The 21,034-nt window shown below is 43.1% G+C and overlaps 1 protein-coding gene across 1 annotated transcript in view; it reads right to left on the reverse strand.

The window, feature by feature from the left end:
• The window catches only part of LOC109932135 (teneurin-3), a 793,882-nt gene that overhangs the window by 274,125 nt on the left and 498,723 nt on the right, over positions 1 to 21,034 (reverse strand). The window contains exon 6 of the mRNA XM_048594011.1: positions 8,675 to 8,893. Within this exon, the coding sequence (XP_048449968.1) occupies positions 8,675 to 8,893 (219 nt within the window). The remainder of the gene's footprint in view (positions 1 to 8,674; positions 8,894 to 21,034) is intronic.

Below are 21,034 nucleotides of genomic sequence, written 5' to 3' on the forward strand. Positions count from 1 at the left end.
AATAAGTCAGATCGCTCTCTTTGTCCCTGTGACAGGAACAAAACAACATTAAAAGACTTTGAAAAGAAAAATATGTAACTCAAACAAGAGGCTGAGGTCCAACTGATCAGCAACCAAATTAAATATTGCCACAGTTGACAACAGTGTGTCATCACACAAAATAAAGAACTCTGAGAAAGTCCCCTCAGAGTTCCTTGTGGTTTTTAGCCACAGACTGTTTCTTTTGCCTATTTTTTTTTATCCTTGATCTCCTTGAAAAATTATTTGCCTCTTCATCTTGCCCATGCGATTTGTGAAGGCTGCACACTGGCAATTAATAATAACTTTTGTCACAATATTAGAGGATAGGTTTATAACAATGAGTAACCTTTTTTGTTGTCTTGTTCAGTGACGAAACCTGTGTACCTTAGATAGTGGTCACAGATAGTCAATAACCATCCTGGGGTTAAATTGGTCATATTCCATATTTGTGACAACTTCTGGGCGAATGGGGCTTGATTTCCAATGTACTTTCCCCATCAGGATCATGACAACATAGATGGATTGAGTGACTGCCAGGCAGACTGAGTACTCTTGGCATTGATGACTCCTATAGGGTCTACAGCCAAAGCCAAATTCAGAATGATCAGCTGTAGAGAAGGGGAGGTGACAAATTGGGAAAATAATATGGATTGGGAATTTGATAGTTACGGTTAATTAATTATTTATTCCTGATGCTACGTTCTAATGAGGAGAGAATTAGCACAGCACAGGTGAATGCATGGTAAGACATGCTGCACAAGAGAAAGTTATAGATTCCTGCAGGATTGGGGCTCATCTTGGAAGAGGTGAAACACATACAGACTACACAGGTTTACTTCAACAGAGCTAGGACCAATGTTCTCAAAGGATGATTTGCTATTGACACTCTTCCATATCCCTTCATTTACTGACAGACCGTGTATCATCCATAAAAACCTAAAGAACTGAGGCTGCTGTAAATTAGTAACAAAAACAGAAGTTGCTGGAATAGTTCAGCAGGTCTGGCAGCATCTGTGAAGAAAAAAAATCAGAGTTAATGTTTCGGGACCAGTGACTTGTAGTTCTGATCTGAGGAATGGTACCGGATGCGAAACGTTAATTCTGATTCTTTCTTCACAGATGCTGCCAGACCTGCTGAGTTTTTCCATTGATCATCTATCTCTACCTTAAATGCAGAAAACAATGCAACACCACATCCCTTCAGAGCAAAGAGAACATCAAAGCTTTGCAACCTTTTGAGTGAAGAAATTTCCCCCCATTTCAATTGGAAATGATCATCCCCTTACCAGAGACTGTGGCCCGTGTTGTGGAGCTAGGGGAAACAATCCCTCAGCATCTACCCTGCCAAGCCCCTCTTCAAGTCTTGTGAGCTTCAACAAGATTGCCTCACTTTCTTCTAAACTCCAGAGAAATATAAATGCAATTTACTCGTTCTCTCAACATAGTACACCCTTCAGATTCACAATATTGGAGGTGGTGAGCACAGCTATGGGTGCCAGGTTTTGGGACAATCAGCAAAAGTGCCAGTGGGTGTGTCTTGCGGGGGGGTGTTGTTGAGTGATCTTAGGGGGTTGGGGAGGTGGGGGTAGCGTATTGACTGTGGTGTCATGAGCAGAGCCAGGGGTGAGAGGGTGACGGGGGTGGTAGGAACAGTGAACGAGAAGTGTTGACAGTGCTGAAGGTTGAGCCAGGGTAGGGTATGGAGGGCTTGATAGGGCAAGGGGTGGGAGCAGATTTGGATGCGTTGATTCAGCAAACCAGAATTGAATGTAACCAGAATTAAAAGAAAACAGTTAAAAGGATTAAAAACAAAGGGTGTGTCTTCAGCTCATGACATGAAAGGTATCATGAATTCACTACATTTGTACCTTGGTACTCCGTCACTATAAATGTCTCAGAGGTCTGATAAACAGCGCTTAACTTAGACCATCAGAACCATTAGAAATTGGGAAAGGAGGAGGCTGTTCGGCCCCTTGAACCTGCTCCGCCATTCAATAGCATCGTGGCTGATCCAACACTCCTCACAGTCACTTTCTGACCCTTTACCCCACACCCTTGATTCCCTTACTGATCAAGAATCTATCTCATCCTTAAATATACACATTGACTCTGCCCACACAGCTCACTTCCAAAAACTCACAACCCTCTGAGAGATGTAATTCCTCCTCATCTCAGTCTTAAATTGGTGGCTTTTTATTCTGAGGCAATGCCCTGTGATCCCAGACTCTCCCATAAAAGGAAGACATCCTCTAAGCATCTACGTTGTCCAGCCCCTTAAGAATTCTGCATATTTCAATGAGATCACCTTTCATTCTTCTAAACTCCAGTGAGGAGAGCCCTAAGTTGTTTGGCCTTTGAAATAAATAACTGCTCACTGATGTTTGTGGTAGAGCTTGCTTGCTGCTTTTCTAAATGGCAAAATAATTGCATTTCCAAAGTATGCCTGAAAGTGCTTTAGAAAGGCATTATATGAATTTAACTGTGTTTTTACATCAATGACCTTGTTCTGTGATACGGTTGCATGGGCACCTGTAGGTGTCCAACTCAAAGTAAAATGAAGGACATCCAACTGCAGAGAACCTCATCGCTGAGGCCAGAGCTGAGTTCACCTATTGTCCTCACATAACCGCTTGCTGGTAGGTGTCCTGAAGGAATGGGCACAGAAGTCTCTGGATCATAAACAAATAATCATAGATCATAGAATCCCTCCAGTGTGGAAACAGGCCATTCAGCCAACAGGTCCACACCGTCCCTCCGAAGAGCATCCCAACCAGACCTATTATCCTACCCCTGATTTCCCATGTCTAACCCACCTAACCTAAACATCCCTGGGCACTATGGGCAATTTAACATGGCCAATCCACCTAACCTGCACAGCTTTGGACTGTGGGCGGAAACTGGAGCAAACATGGGGAGAATGTAAAAACTCCACACAGACAGTCGCCTGAGGCTGGAGACAAACCCAGGTCCCTGGTGCTGTGAGGCAGCTGTGCTAACCACTGAGCCACCATGCCATAGTAATCTCCAATATCTGCATTGCATCTGAGATCTTTTAGGATTTTGAAATCGTACGGCAGAGATAATAGTCAGATTTGGATTCTGAAGGAGTGAAAAAGGGACATTCGATGTAATTAACCTACAACCAGACATTGATGAGGTCCTGAATGATAGAAAGGAAACAAATAGAAGGACAGATTTCTTTATTTGCCCTTGACATACTTGGTGTTATGGAAAATTGCACATCCGCAGCTCATAATTTTCCTTTAATTTTAACGGTTGGAAAATGACGGGCTGGGAGAGTACAATTCCCCAACAGACGACTACAACAAGGTAGAAAAGCTGTCTTGTAGTGTTTACATTCACAAAGTGCAATGCACCTACCCAGGTCAGTATTACTTTTTAAGCCTGCAATTAAAATCTGGTAAAATAATACACTTTGTTTAATCAGTTAGGATGCAAGGACACTTCAATTGTGCAACAATACTGCAACAACAAACAGCTGGTTGGAATTAATAGGGAAAAAGTGTGTTTAATAACTAACTTTTTGACCTTTCACAAACAGGGCTCCCTCCGAAATCATTCATTTGGTCTTTTGGAAATGTCTGGCATCTCCATTCATCAAAGAGTTTGAATGAAACAAAAGCATACAGCAATTCTGTATTGTTGACTGAGTTTTGGGGCCAATCAAATTGCACACTTCGACAGTAAGACCAAAATGGTCTGCCATAAAATGGCTTCTGACTTGATTCCAACTTGCACTGTGTGAGTGATTGTGAAAAACTATGCAGACTTTTGACATGCTGTTATCTCAATGTCATCAATAGTGGGCTAAAAGAAGTGTACTTGTCCCGACATGTAATGACCCCATCTCTGTGACAGGCTGCACTTAAACACAGACCTTCTGGTCCAGTTTTGGGATCGTTATCACTGCACTAGAAGATCCTCCTGCCAGATATTTCCCTGAAGTGATTCGTCAAAATTATCTGGCAGAATGGCTCATCAACCACAATATTCAAACTAACACCAATATGTGCATTTGCTAATGGTGAGAAGCGCCTTCCCTCACAGATCCTTCTTGCACACCTGGTTATCAGTTTTCTCCTGTCCTGCCCTCGCAAAGACATTAACCACTGCACAACTCCTGTTAGAATGTGCCTCTGTAATGAAAACTTGGGAAAAGATGCAGTGGTTTTAGTTGAGGCTTATTCTGAGCAGCTCTGTAACACAGGACTCTGTGTTCTGTGGCTAATTCCCAAGGATGACCACTGACTTAAACATCAATTACTGCTGGAGGATCACCAACTCGGGGAAAGACCTCATTTTGGTTTGCCCTAAACCTGTTTGGCTTCCAGTGCAAAGAGCTGTTGAGGCCAAGGGCCGGATGGAATGGCACAGAACTATGCTCTGGTTAAATGCACTTTTTACCCTGTCAGCGATGACTTTCCGAGGTCCAGGACTATGTGCTGAAGCCTGAGGCACCAGTTAGAAAGGCTCATCAGGGAAAGCCACTGCCTAAAGCCATCCTGCCATTGGACATTAATGGGCGAAAACCCATGTAAAACACTTCGGGGTGTATGCGCCAGAAAATGACAAGTGTCGTGAGTCACCTCATATACCGGATTAGACTCATAGAATCCCTACACTGTGGAAACAGGCACTTCGGCCCAACAAGTCCACACTGACCCATCCCTCTATAACCCACCGAAGCTCCACATCCCTGAACACTACACTGGAGAAAGCTGATCTACATTGCACTTTATGTTGTGTCAAATTTGAAGTGTTCTTTATACTTTCATGAAACGTGGGCATCCCCAATTGTCCTCAAACTGAATTGTTCACTTGGGCTGATTTACAAGAGCAAGCCACACCATTGTGGCTCTGGAGCCATGAGTAGGATCAACTGGGCAAAGATGAAGCATTTCCTCAAGATAACCACTTTGCCTCAATTTCCTTGTAAAATATTATGTTTGCATACTTGTACAAATGTTATAAGGCATACTTTTGGGAAACAAAAATGTCTTCTTCAGCCAGCATATCCAGGTGAGGGCACATAGTTGTTAAGAAGTTGATAGAATATGAGACAAGATAGGAAACAATGGGAAACTGAGCACACAGGAGAGCTGAGAGGTCACAGTGCAGTGAGGTGCTGAGTGTGGAATTAACGCTTAGAATTTTGATGTTTCTAATTTACATTAACGAGTTGGATACCAAAAGTAAATGTTGTTTCTCTGATTTCCTGAGAGCAGGAACACGAGTTGAGACAAAGGATGTAGCAACAGCATCTGGGTTTGGATCATTTACGCGACTGGTCAAGTGGCAAATTAAATTTCACGTTGCAAACCGTACAGCATCACACAAAGGTCACAAAATGTGGAAATTAAGTGTACAGTAATCAGCACTGAATTAGCACAGGGAAATTAGAAAGGAAAAATCGAGAGACACGTCACTTTCAATCTCTCAACAGTGTGATTAAATATGCTAATAGCGTTCTGCAATATATCACCAAAGCAGAACAGTACAAACACCAATTGGTCATGCTAAAATTTCACAGTGCCCTGCATGGCAAGATCACGGTGCGGTGTCTAGCTCTCAGCACACGCAACAAACAAACTGACATGAATTGGGAAGGGATTAAATACGACTGTGTCTCAAAGAGGTGAGCTGCGGGTCAAAATCATAGATACTTTAGATCTATTGTTTTAGAAAGAAGATGATTAAGGGGTTAATAGGATCTTGTTGAGGTACTTATGAAATATTAAACCACTTACAGATGCATGAGGATGATTCAAAATATAATTTCAAAGTCAGAAAGTTAAACCAGGGTACTTTGTGGAGGGTACTTTGTGGAGGGTATAAAATATTCAATGGTGTAGACAGACAAGGTAAACTCAGAACATTATTTCAAAAGTGTGTCAGAAAAAGACATTCAAAGATCATGAATTCAAATTATTTGATGAGGAATTTGAAAACATATATTAGCTAAAACTTCTGAAGGCAAATATTTTTTTCCAGCCCTTCCCTCCCTACCCCTCACTCCAGTGTCTGTCTAACATTCCCTGAACTTATCAGAATTTCCAGATTCAATTCTTGTCAATAAAATATCCAAAAGCAATGACTGGAGGGCAGTAAGCCCTGAAGCTACACTAGAGGTCATATTGCAGAAAAAAAGGTTGCTTTAAGCCCTCCATATACTTGCTGCCAGTCCCTCTTGAGAATCTTTGAGCTGGGGTGGCATAGGGGCAAGGCCTAAGGCCCACTGTTCCCCCACTTGTTAGCTTGCCACTCACTGAGAGAGGGAACTGAAATGTTCAAACACATGAAAAATGAGCAGGAGTAGGCCATTCAGCCTCCTGAGACTGCTCTACCATTCATTAAGATCATGGCTGGTCTGATTGTAACCTCAAATCTGCATTCTCACCTACCCCGCCACCACCCCAAATAACCTTTCACGCCCTTGCCTAACAAGATTCTATCTACCTCTGCCTTAAAAATATTCACTGACTCTTTGCCTAATACCCCACCACCACCCGCCTCCCCCCACGCTCCCGCTCCCCCCCCCACCCCACAAACTTCCATTTCAGGAAGAAAGTTCCAAAGAGCCTTTCAGTGCATCACCAATGAAAAAAATGAGGAATTATGCCAATGTCCAATTCCATTATGCCACAGTGCAACATTAAACAGTTCTTGCCCATTGTTTCTGGTATGAACTCTTCAGGTCAGCCTAATTGGCTAATATACAGCACATAATGGCTGATGATTTGCTAAGAGCAATCTCTATCCCTTGTGCTGGTCTATAATGGAGATTCTACCCACCATGAATGACAGGAGACTTGCCCTTTTTAGCTCCTGACTATTTCTCAATGTTAGAATTCCAGCACTTACCACTCGGAACATACTCTACTCTCAGTCCCAAGGATCCAGCTCTCAAAGAGACATGCTTGTTATATTGCAAAGATGTCAGACTTGGTTCAATAGTGGTACTGTCATTTCGCAATCACTGGTCGTGTGTTCAAGTCTCACTCCAGTAGCCTGAGCACATAATCGAGGATACTGAGAGGGTGCTGCACTGTACAAAGTCCCAATTTCTGAATGTGCCATTAGTCCTAGGTCCTGTCTGCTCTCTCTGGTACACCTCAAAAAACATTTTGCCTCTGTTCAGAGCAACAGAGGCAAGCCCTCCTGATGGCCTGGCCAACATGATCAGGCAGAGCCATTCTTGGTTGTTGCATTCCTTTACATTAAATGGTGATTATATTCCAAATGTACTTAATTAATTGTAAAAATGCTTTGAAAGGGGCCTGAAGGATGATGTATAAATGCCAGTTATTTCTTACTTTCTTTATGGGTGATTTGCTTGATCATCACTGATTCCTCATGCCAACCCTACATGCTAGTTTTTGTACCTCTGTACATGAGGGAATGTCCAGCTTGCAAACATTTAATCTCCAAACACAACATTTCACAAAATTACACTCGCAAAAAAAAACAAGCAGGATAAACAGCAAGTGCAGGGTTACTGCGAAAATATGTTCAGAACCCACAACAGCACCGGTCAATAATTGCATTTCCTTCAATCTCAGGTTTCTCAAAGCAATTTCATATTTTCATCTGATTACTGATGGTGAACCCCCCCCAAGTCGCCTTGGCAACAGATGTAGTCGGCTAAAAGCCCAATTGTTGGAAACAAAAAGGCACAAAGTTAAAACAACAGCAACAAGGCCTGCACAATCCATGTGTTATCCACTGTCAAGTGAGTCAGAAATATTGTCACAACATTGAATCATCCCCTGCTAGTGCACAAAAATCTGCCAAGTATAAAACTTGTCACTTGTTGTGTGTCTTTTTCTTTCCAAAAGGAGCGAACGAGAATCACGCCAGGCTCTCAGTTCTGTGGTTAAGATAATAATAGTCATGCACTAAAATATGTAATCACTGCATTCCCGGAAGAGAATTAGATTGCAAAGAAAGAGAAAACAGCCAAGAGTGACCTGACTGGGGTTTTTATTGCGTGCTCCATTCAGATCGAATACATCCTACAGTGTTGTACGAAAGAATGGTTCAATGGTTTATTTCCTCAAACAGCAAGCCAATAGCTGTGTTTGAACATCTCGATTTTTGAAGCATCTTGTTTAAACTGCAACAGCTGGCAAATGCCAACAGGCTCCGACTGAGCTTTCCCCGCGTGCGTTCCCATCACTGCCCGCTGAAGGAAAGGTTACTGGAATTTCTTGGCTCTGCTGGAGAATTCCCACCTTCTGCCTGTACCTGGCAATGGCAATCCTCAGTTAAATACGCAAAGCCAAGGTGGGGGGAGCGGGTTTAGGGTTGGGGGGGGCGTGGCAGGGCGACTTGTCTGTAACTCAGATCTGAATGTGCTTTCACAAAATGGGGTTAGTACTTGACACAGCCCTTAACGGGTCAAGTGACAACAGGTTGGAGGTCAGTCGTGCACTCGGATAGCGAGAAGAGGCTTGCCGTGCAATAAAGCTTTGTGTTAGGAATAAATGCAGAGAAGAGCAGTTCAGTAAGAGGCTGGGAGGTTAACTGTCACCTAGACTGGTGCTCCCAAGCCTCTTCCAGCTGAAAGTATTGCTCAGATGTAAGAAGATGCCAAGAGACAGGAGGAGCTGATAGATGCAGGCAATTTCCTTACCATTACTGGCCACACACACTGTGCCTGAACTGGCCTGAGCTAGATATGAATTTGCATTGTATTCCTCATCATCTGTGTCAGATTCATGAGCCGGCTGCGTGTTGCTGTTGCCAAGCAACCGTCTTTGGTTGCCATTGGCATTGGGCGATGAAACTGGGGAACCAGACTGCGCAATGGCTGATGGACTGGACGAGGAAGAGGAGGATGGCATGGGAGGACCTGAGGAGAGATAAAATGAGGGTTTTGATATGCCATGGTCAACGACAAAGCATCATTTACCACTATCAAACACAAAAGATGCACAAGTGAGATACTTAAAAAGCAAAATGAATAGCAACGGATTCAAACCCTGCCAGATGAAGAAACAAATTTGTTGCTGTCCTCTGATGTTATGTCGAACAAAATAAAAGTTTTTAACAAGATAGACGCTTTCTACATGCTAATGCCTTCTATAAAATGTCTTTAAATTCTGAAGAACAAGGAGTTAAACTACCATGTAGATGCTTCAATAAGCTGGCTTCAATTATGGTGCAATAATGGTTTCTAATGAGCACAGAAAAATGTATTTTCTATTCGCTTCCACGGACATGGTCAAGCTCAGGCATCTGATTTTGGAAGTGCTTTTGTTTTACTGTGCTTTTTCCTCCTTGTTCTGGGGAATAATTTCTGTGAGCTGTTCCGCCTGACTCTTCCTCATTGGTCTGTCATATTTGAGACCCATGCGCTACACGTTTTTGATACTAAGTGTACGGGCCTCATTGCCGAACAGTGCAAGTGCAAGAGGGCTAACCCCAGGCAATCAGTTTGCTGTAACTATCCCCCACAGTCCAACTGCAGACTCGCAGCCCTGCCTTCCTGGCGCTGTCAGCTCCTCTGGACGCAGGAGACAGTGGGTGCACCTTGGGTGGGAAATGGCATTCTGATGCTGAATTATCGGGGAACGAACCATCAGTGCTCAATTTCTGAGGTCAGCACTTTGAAGTGTTACCGAGGCTACTGCTGGGCAGTTTTGCACAGCTCGCGTCCTCGTGTCAGGGCTAAGTAATGAAATCAATAGCCCATTAACAACCAACAATTATCTTCTCTGTCAAAACTATTTCAGCGGTTATACTTCTGGAGGCTGCTTGGATGTGACATGTACATTCAAAAGTGAGCTCTTGTTGGTAAATCTTTTAAATATTTGCCCTTCCGTCCCCAGCTTGCACACACGGTGTCACAACCACACAGCTGCTCCCGCCACGCTTGCCTGCAGATAGCCCTCTCTGTGGCCCACGTCTGAACACTTCCCTCTCCTACCCCTGAGATGACAACTGCAGAAAGCTTTCATGCTTGAGAGCTGCGTCAAAGCTAAAATAACACAAACTGCTTGGTATGAATGCAGAAGGCCAGCTTTAGCAAAACAAAAGCATGCTGACAGGTTTCATTTACAGCCATGCAAAAGGGGATCTTATCCCTTGAGAAACCTGCAGTCAGTACAGATGAGCTCTAAATCCGAGCATGTCACTCCCCTTTAACTGCTTAGTTTAGTATTTTTGCACCAAGAGCAAAACATTCTGAGCTTTGTCAAAAACATTCAAACAGAGATTATATCGATGTAGAAACAGAATCGTGTACTTGCACCTAAAACCACACAACTTATACAGCCGTAAGATAAAAAGGTTCAATCACATACCCCTCCCTCCCAGCTTTAAATGGGAAGTGAAAACGTAACTACCTTGGCTTTCTACCATCTTTTCAGCCCTTTAATCAGTGTCATGTCCTTAAAGAACAGTGGACTAAAAGGGATTCTCATTTTAATTCATGGAAACTGTGCAGACAAAGTAAAAGGTTTTCTAACTGTTTAGTGAAGTAATGATGCAGAGTTTGAATTGTGGCTAACTATTGCATCACCTCAGTGATTGTATTAACCATGTACATTACATGTGGAAGCAGCTAAAACCAACACTGAAAAATGGATCTCAAGTTTTCTCTGATTACCTGCGGGGTCGTGATTCCAACCACCATTCTGATAGCTTAGCCAGGTGACTTTTTCTTAAAATGAGAATGCAACAGACAAGAGGCTTTGACTTCAACCCAGGATACAGCCTAGGCAGGAGTCAGAGTTCAGCCATTTTCATTCCAAAGTCTTGGCTTCTGTTTGAAGTTTACTGGAATGATGTCGATGCTGGTGAATGGCAGAGAGCATCATGTCAGGAGTTTGGTGCTTTCAGTGACCGTGGAAACACAGTCTCGGTGGTAACACAAGTCAACAAGGACCTTCAACTGGTCCACAGCTGGATACTGAGGGCAGAGGAGGCCCTGGAGTGTTTCCTGTCAGGAGGAGGTTCACTCCTGCTGCTCCTGGGCCACAAGAAACCGAACTAAAATGATCAAAATGAATACTGACTTTAGTAACTTCTGGCCTGTTGCTGCTCGTGACTATCTTCTGCAAGCAGAGCTGATGCCCATTTCACAGTCAAAATTAAGTCGGGGGGGGGGCCTGATAATTCTGAAACCTCCGCGTTCACATTCCTGAATGCGACACAGGAGTGACAATGGTAAACAAGGAGGGTTGCACCAGGGACCTGTTTGCTTCTACTGGGCAGGCAGGTTTAAAATTCGGGCTTTCAGCTTTGGCGTGCTATTCAACAGCAGAAGGCATCGTAGTGAATGCAGTCCTGGTCCGTAACAATGCAAGTCAGTGCATATTAACTCAGACTGGGACGTCCAGCAATCACGACGACCAACTCACCATTAACCTCCCAGGGCTATGGCAAACTGGAACTGTCCACTCCATCATGAGCCGAGCTATTCCAGGTCACATCAGCACAGGCTGAGGGTTACAACTGCTGCTTCAGAGATCTAACCCTTTCAGAAAAGGGGGTGTTAAAACAAGATCCAGCTGATGTGACCGTCAGTCTTGGTAATGATGTGCAGTATCCTGAGAATTTACACACCTTCTCCTCAAAATTACTTCTCCGCCGGGGGGGGAGGGGGAGCGAAGCTGGTATGGCTGTATTTATTGCCCGTCCCTAGTTGCCTGCCCCCACGCCTCCCCCACCCCAGTAGATGTTGCAATTTTTTTAAAATTCGCATCCCGGAGCGTGTTACATTAAGAGGTAGTGAACATTCTGTTTGCAGAACAGATGGCTGTGGTAACAAACCATTTGCCATAATCATCTGCCATTCTCATTTTTAGAAAGTACTTCCTTTGCAGAAAGTGATTTTTGTTTAGCACTTCATATTATGACACAGTTATTGTCCCTGACAGCAGTTTTTTAATAGAAATATATTCAGCTGCAGAATTTACTGCTGTTTTATCACATAACCCAGGCTGTCATTTCTCCTCCACAATTAGCGCACAGAATTACAACAGTTGATCCAGGATCATTCTTACATCCTTTGTTTTAGTAAGTGATATCTCAAGGTCTAATAATTAAGTCTTCCCATATGGAATTCAACGGACAAAAGAGGCCAGAGATAAAATGCTATTCTCTTTTAATTAATTCACATTTTATTAAATACTTAAATACGTTTTTGTTCCAACTGCAGTACACTAAAATTGATTGACAAGAGGAAGAAATAGCACAACAATGGCAGTCTGCCTCAAAAATAAAGCAATTTGTCGAGCATTAGTTTGCAGCAATGAATGCACTTTAGGCCATATAGGAAAACCAAGAGCCTAATCTCGTCACGATGAATACTTCATGAGTCTACTTCAATCTAACAACATTTTGACACATATAATGCTAAGGTGACTCTGCACAAATGTCTCACTCTGAGCTTGTGAGCGTTCGCCTGTAATTCTCAACCTCTGTATGATGGGCCTGTCAACAAAACCTGCAGTGCACTTCAATAGAACGAGAGAGCACTTTTAAAACAAGGGGGTGAGCAGAAATCTGAAGAAGAGGGCGCCTGTCAAACTAGAGAGAAAATGTAGGTACCAGGGGAGAGACTGCATGTGTTAAAGCAGGGAGAGAGAGAGAGAGAGAGAGAGAGAGACAGAGAGAGAGTGTGAGGAGTATGTGTACAAGGCAGAGTTCCTGGAAAATGAAACACTGCGCATAAAGGAAGGAGTGAGAGTGTGTGGAGCGAATGTGCGCAAAAGTAGATAGAGAGAACATGGAGAAAAGAGAGAATGTGTGCAGAAGGAGAGAGAGAATGTACAGTAAGAGAGAGGGAGTGTGCACACAAAAGGAAAGAGAGAGGGGAAACGTGTGCAAGGGAAAAAAAGAGTGAAAAGGTAGGCGTGTGTGTGAAAGGAGAGATTGAACATCTGTAAATGAAGAGAGTGTATGGAAAAGGAGGGAGAATGTGTGCAAAAGTAGAGACAGAGTCTGCAAAAGGAAAAAGCATTTTAAAAGGCAGTATGGTGTGTAAAAAGATGGAGAAAATGTGTTCGGGAGGTGTGTGTGTAAAAGAGCGAGACTGTTTCAAAAAAAGAGGAGTGTTTCTGTAAAAGGACAGAAAAGTTGTGTTTATGATGTGACAGATTACAATGATAGAGAAAACCCTGAGAGTCGAAACATTATCTGATTCCCAATTTAAACCAGGTTCTGACACACTAATGTTTTCTCATCAAATTAAATTTTTCAGCGACGTCACCAACCCTATTTAATATCTTACCACAATGGACAATTTGAAAATCCACTGGAATTGCACAGTTGAAAGCCAGATCAATACTTCTGGCACAATCACTTCCAAGCTATGACCAATGAGACTCGAATCCAATAATCCTTCACCCTCATTCAAAATACTCTCAATTCTTGTGTGCAGGGACATAACTCACAACTGAATTGTAACGCTGGGTGTTTTTATTTCCGATACCAATGACGATTCTGTATGAAGATCTCAAAGGCCAGCTCACTACTTTATTAGAACATATAATTGTAAATTGTCTCTGACTCAATGTTGCATTCTTTCATATGGTTAACTCCTTCAGACACACCAAATAAGTCAATGGCCATGAAGGAGAAGGGATGCCTGGTGAGGAGTTTTACAGACTGGTACGGATTTGCAGAAACCTTTCATCCTAGGTATTGGGGAGCTTATTTCTTATTGGAGAGCAAACTTTGCAGTACGAGCTATTCCCCGGCGGTTTAACCAGACAAACATCTTCATTTTATTTATAGTCTCAAAAGGGATGTACTGTACAATGTGTAGCGAGCGCATCATCCTGCGCTCAATGACCGATAAACATCACTGTCTCAAGACTGTTCTGCTGCAGACTTATTGCCAGCAGCAAGCTTTACTGTTGATGGTCAAGGAAGCCATGACAGGTGATCATTCACAAAACAGCTAACAGGATTACACAGAGTGTGCTGCACAACAACAGGCCATTTGGTCCATTTTGTCTGTCCTGATGTTTACATTCCAGAAAGGTTTCCCTCCATTGCGACTGCTTCATCTCCACCCTTTCATCTTTCTATTCCCTTTTCACTCATTTCCCTGTCTAATTTGCTTCTGGAATGATTTAAAGGAAGGGAAACAGTGTCTGTTAATTTCTTGTTCTTTACCACTGATGGTCATCAAGCAATGTGTCACAGACTGATGGCATATGTGGGGTACTCCAGCAAAACCAGTTAGATATACCTCAACAATGCCTGTCATAGCGAACTCCACCTTTAAACATTCTTTGAGTAAATAAATTGCTTTTCCTTTCCCTTTGGATTTATTACCAACTACTTTAGAGTCATAGAGCACAGAAATAGACTCTTCATGTCCAACCAGTCCATGCTGACCATAATCCCAAACTGAACTAGTCCCACCTGTTTGCACATGGCCCATATTCCTCCAAACCTTTCCTATTCATTTAAATGTTGTTAACTGTACCTGCATCCACCAATTCCTCAGGAAGTTCATTCCACACCGAAACCACACTCTGTGTTAAAAATTTGCCCATGTCTTTTTTTAAATCTCTCTACTCTCACCTTAAAAATATGACCCCTCGTCTTGAAATCCCCGATCCAAGGGAAACTCAGCTATCATTAACTCTACCTATACCCCTCATGATTTTATAATCATCTAAAAGGTCACCTCTCAAACTCCTACGTTCCAGTGAAAAAAGTCCCTGCCTAACCAGCCTTTGTTCAAACCTCCCATACCCAGCAACACCCTGGTAAATCTCTTCTGAACCCTCTCAAGCTTAATAATATCCTTCCTATAACAGGGAGACCAGAACTGGACATAGTCCTCAAAAGAGACTCAACAATGTCCTGTACAACCTCAACATGACATCTCAACTCATATACTTAAAGGACTGAGCAATGAAGGAAAGCATGCTAAATGCCTTTTAAACCAGCCTGTCTATATGTGAGTCATGGCCTGAGACTTAGAGGCACAAATGATTCCAATGAAAATGAACTGACAGAGACAACTTGTGAACTTAAAATGACCCATTTATCCATACTTTCTGCTTCCTGTTAGCTAATCAATCATTGCAATATGTTATGCCATATACCATGAGCTCTTGTCATATTTAGTAGTATTTGATGTGGCACCTTATCAAGTGCCTTCTGGAAATCTAAGTACATCACATCACAGGTTCCCATTTGTTCACCTTGCTTGTTACTTCCTCAAAAACTCTACTGAATTAGTTAAACACAATTTCCCTTTCACAAAACCATGTAGACTCTAACTGACCATGATTGCTTTTTTTTCAAAAATATCTTGCTATAACTTCTCTAATAATGGATTTCAGCAATTTACTTGTGAAAGATGTCAAGCCAACTGGCCTATAGTTTCCTAAATTTTTGCATTCTTGGATAAAGGCATGACGCTAGCTATTTCTGAATCCGCTGCGACCCTTCCGGAATTGCCCTGAAGACCCGAGCATTTGGGGATTTGTCATGATTTGGGGGGAAACAGCTCAGTGTGGATGGAATGCAGTGGGGGCATTATGAGGGGGCATGGCATGGCATGGGAGTAGGTGTGGGGTGAGGCAGTGTGAGAGGTAGAGGGCCTAACTGTTTTATTATAACTGGCACGATGCACCCACAGCACTGAGGGGGCCCTTTTAAACAACCCACCTCGGTACTTGGCCTCTGAACCCTTTCTAGAGTTGGATGGGTCAATTACAGGTCACACCTCCACAATGGACAGGGGGAATATGACTCTTGGGAGCCAGTTTTTCCGTAGAGGCAAATGTATGGAGCTGGGAATTTTCCCAACTCCTGCTACCCACTACCAACATGAAAATCCAGCCCCTCAATCCCAGATATAACCATATGACAAAACCACCAAACAATCTTTCAGGGATTTAGAACGGAGCTGACGGAGAATCTTTTCAGCCAGAGGGTGGTTAATCTGTGGCACTCATTGTCACATCAGACTGTGCAGATCAAGTCATTGAGTGTATTTAAGATAGAGATCTACAGGTTCTTGAATAGTAAAGGGATCAAGGGTTACAGAGAGAAGGCAGGAGAATGGGGTTGAGAAACATGTCAGCCATGATCGAATGCCAGAGCGGACGTGATGGGCCGAATGACCTGATTTTGCTCCTGTAACTAATGCTCTTATGATCTATTGGATTTAGATCTCAAATATACTGCAATCATCTTAAACTAAGTGCCACACAAACAAAAAAACTAGTTGAGGAACGTGGACAAAGATCCCATTTTTCTCTCTGCTGTCCAGATGGCAATGGTTTTAAAAATATATTTTCCACATCGGTGAGGTAAAGATTTATTTCGGAGACTCACCAGACATATTGGTTTTCACATGCGTCCCTATTTTGTGCTCACTTAACTAGTCACTGAATTAATCAGCCATTCCACATTCCAACTTTTAAAATATTCGCCGAATCTCTTTACAAAACCATCCTCAAAGTGTTTGCTTACAACAGGCCATAAATAGCTGGTAGTTTCATTTCTTTTGGAAGAGAATTGCTTCTGTGAACTTTATTGGTGAGAAAATGGAAAACTAATCAAATGGACAAAGCACAGGAAAGCAATGTCCAAACTGGTGTGGGAACATGCAGATTAACGTGTCTGGAACAAGACAATAAATGTCTCGATTTCGTGACTCTTTACAAAACAGATACAGACAGAGAGAGAGGGACAGTGAGAGATACAGACATGCAGAGAGAGAGGGAAGAGTGAGAGGTACAGACATACAGAGAGAGGGGGGAGAGTGGGAGATACAGACATACAAAGAGAGAGGGGAGAGTGGGAGATACAGACATACAGAGAGAGAGGGAGGGTGAGAGGTACAGACAATAGAGAGAGAGGGTGAGAGGTACAGACATACAGAGAGAGAGAGGGTAAGAGGAAGAGATATACAGAGAGAGAGTGGGGATGAAAGATACAGACATACACAGAGAGAGAGGGAGGGTAAGAGATACAGACATACAGAGAGAGAGGGTGAGAAGTACAGACATACAGAGAGAGAAGGTGAGAGGTACAGATATACAGAGAGGGAGGGAGAGTGAGTGTGACATACATGGAGAGAATAAAACAGAAGCCTGCTCCCAAACATAGGAAAAATTCCATTCCAAATTAGGATCTTTTCTCTTAGGATCTTTGAAAATTGAAGCCTTCAAGATCCCCAAATTTTTAAATCAGTCAATTGGATTATTACTGTCGTAAACGTAGAAGGAAAAACAGGTTGAGAATTATTCTCATGGACAAACGATTCTTAGTTTAAATTTTGCTGCATTCCAATCACCATGACACAAATGAACAGGAGTTGTGCCTGTCCTAACTTGGCGTGGTGAACTCGGGCAGAAATTATTTGAACGATCACTGCAATGAACCCACTTGCGAGGCTGGAGGCCTCCACAGTATTGAGGTGATATGATGTGCCTGCTGAGTAGTCGAGGTTGGGACCCACTCTGGGCAGATCCGCGCACAAGTTCCCACATGCCACCTTCGTCATGCCACCTTCATCCATCATTCCCACTGTCAAAGTGCCCGAGTTATACTCGAAACAGCAGTAACACAGAACACTGCCAGGAGGAACCTCACACACCAAATGAAGAAAAGCAGCACGCAGAGAGGCCTGTCTGTAGAAACTAAGAAGGCTGAGTCGCACAAAGCTGACAGGCACGGGAGTAACAATTAAAATTAAACAAGCAGCAAAGTCAGAAGTTTGCACGGTGTGGAAATCGGCAGTATAGCATTTTGCTGACACTAGAATGACAGGAAATTTCTGGCATCAATAAAGCAGATCTACACGGTTGGCACAGAAACCCATCCATGGGAGGACAGCGGGGACAACTGGGAAAACGTCTCAGCAACTCACCGGACTGACAGTCCATCGCCTTGTCACCGCTAACATCCGTGGAGAAGATGACAAAGAAAGTTTACTTCACTGTTGCATGGAGTTTGCTGCTCATCTATTCCTGTAATTTCTCCGGGGAGCTGCTTACTGAGAAGTGTTCAGATTTCAATGCTCGCTGCCTGATGGTAAGTACCACTCGGAGCTCTCTCGTTGTGTACCTCAATCAACCTGAAGACGACGGCTCCGATCAAACTCATTCCTACACAAACATCACAGCCTTGCCAGGTCATCATTTCATCAAGAATGACGGCAAGGCCAAAGGTGAAGAGTAGACAGATAACAGCATTGTGGGCAGCTGGAAGAGATCATTCTCTGGAAAAATCATTCAGCTATTAGAAAAGCTTTAAACATTGCCGCTTTGGCAAGCTGGAAAACCTCTCTGAATTGTACGCACTTGATAAGTGAGCATCACCAGAGCTTTTATTTTTGCCATTTCGAGTGTCTTCAATTAAGTTGTGTCCTAAAAAAGAGCGAACTGAAGCCTTTCTGCACTGCTGAGCACAAGGCTTGTCATAATTCATTAATAACAGTGCTTCATTCAGGCATCCATCAAACAAGCAAGCTCCAACAGAAGTGCTGAGTGAACAGCAGTCTCTCATGTGACACTGGGAGAGCTCTGCTGCGACTTGCCAGTGTTTGTGAAGCTGACTACCACTGGATGGACAATGTGAGTGGCCTCTGGACACCTGTCTGAAACAGTGCTGGGTGTCATGCTGGTGGACACAGGAGCAGATAACAGATGATCGACACTACATTTGTCTGTGACAGCAAAAAAGTGGTGTAGCTGATTTTTTTGCTTCAAATGTAAGTGATTACAGTGACAAGCTACATCCTATTAACCCTTCCCCTGACTTCCTCACGCAGAGACCAACATCGACAAGAAAGAAAAACCTGATATTGAAGACAATTTTCAGCAAGAAACAGGAGACAAGGAACAACAAATGACATTGGTTCTGAGATTCTTCCAAATCTTTACACTTACTTGGCTAGAGATTTAGGCTTTACAGTCAGATTGAATAGGCAGTGATACAGGCTTAGAGATGTGTAAACAGATTTTCTTTTTCCCGTAAGACCATAAGAAATAGGAACAGGGCCATGTCATTTGGTTCCTTGAGCCTGCTTTGCCACTCAGTAGGATCATGCCGGATCCAACATTCCAACGTCCACTTTCCTGCTTTACCCTGTAACCCTTGATTCCCCTATTGATCAAGAATCTGTCTGTCTCTTAAACGTACACAAAGACTCTGCCCCCACAGGTCTCTATGGTAAAGAATTCCAAAGACTCACAACCCTCTGAGAGAAGAAATTCCTCCTCATCTTAGTCTTAAATTGTGCCCTTTATTCTGAGACTATATCCTGTGGTCCCATACTCTTCCATCAGGGCAACGATCCTCTCACTGTTTATCCTGTCAAGCCCCTTTAGAATCTGATATGTTTCAATGAGATCACCTTTCATTTCTCTAAACTCCACTCTGTGGAGTCCCAACATGTTTAACCTTTGCTCATAGATAATCCCTCCATATGAGGGATCATCCTTGTGAACCTTCTCTGAACTGTCTCCAATGAAACAAAATCTTTCCTTAAATAAGTAGACCAAAATTACTCACAGTACTTTGGATGTGGTCTCATCAGCACCTTGTATAATTGCAGGAAGACTTCCCTATTCTTATATTCCAACCTCCTTGAAGTAAGGGCCAATATACCATTCACGTTTCTGATCACCTACAGTCCCTGTGTGCTACCTTTCTGTGTTTCATGCACAAGTCCCTCCAAGTCCTTTCATTTTGCAGTTGCAGCTTTCTGCAGTTTCTCTCCTTCTGTTCTTTTCTCACTTCCAAAATGGATAACTTCACATCTTCTCACATTGTACTCCATTTGCCAACTTTTTTCCCCACTGACTTAACCTCTCCATATCTCTCTGGTATCTCTCTCGCAACCTGCCTTTCTATCTATTCTTGTGTCATCTGCAAATTTGGTTCCTACCTCTTAATTCATTGACGTATATAGTAACCAGTCGTGGCCCCAGCACTGATCCCTGTGGAATCTCACTGGTCACGGGTCACCAACCTGAAAAAGAACCCCCTTCTCCCCACTCACTGTTTCCTGCCCATGAGTCAGTTCTCTCTCCATGCCAATGAATTACCTCCAACACTGCGGGCTCTTACCTTATGACTTCACCTTTTATGAGGCACCTTGTTGAAACCCTTCTGGGAATCCAAATACAACATATCTACTTGTTGCCCTCTATCCACTCTGATTGAGACTTCCTTGAAAATCTCTATTAAATTAGTTAGACACCATTTCCCTTTCATGAAGCCATGCTGGCTCTGTTTGATTAGATTATGATTTCCCAAGGGTCCTGGCAATTACTTCCTTAATAATTGATTCCAATACTTTCCAACAATAGATGTTCAGCTAATCAGCAAATGGTTACTTGTTTTTTGCTTCCCTCATTTTTAGAGTTTTGGTGTCACAGCAGCTTTCCAATTGACTAGAGAGTGCTTGGATTAAATATTTCCAGAGTGACACGAATCTGTCGTTAAGGGGAATCACTTATGGACCAGGTGAGGAATTACAGTCCTTTCTGAAACCTGCATACACCATGAGCTATGGCATTGAAGCCTACAATCCTCTCTTATTGCTTCTAATGAATCTGCAGGAAGAGTTGTGATATGGTTTACTCAGCCCCTCTGACCCCTGAGTGTCTACAGCTCGTGTGGTTACTTCAATGAGTACTACTCCCTCACACAGTTTGACCACAATTCAGGTGATCCCAGCAGTGTATGTCAGCGCATTAGTTATCCTCAGCAAATAGACTGAATCTGTCTCTGACTGACTTACACCTTCCAAGCTACAGCCACTGGGCAGAGGTCAGGAGCAGAAACTCTTGGCAGCCATTTATCCCCTCCCACATGACAGAGACACTAAAGCCAACTGTAGCATCTTTAACACAGACCGGGGCGGTGGGGTGGGTTGGGGGGGGGGGGGGGGAGTGGTGGGAACGAGGTCAGTTACCTAAATAAAGACTGACCTGTACAGCCTGGAACCGTTCTGGCTTGTACCGTCTCCCTGGAACCAGACTGCTTTGCCATCGACAGTGCA

Source organism: Rhincodon typus, chromosome 3 (assembly GCF_021869965.1).
Source record: "Rhincodon typus isolate 14 chromosome 3, sRhiTyp1.1, whole genome shotgun sequence".
Lineage (NCBI taxonomy): Eukaryota > Metazoa > Chordata > Chondrichthyes > Orectolobiformes > Rhincodontidae > Rhincodon > Rhincodon typus.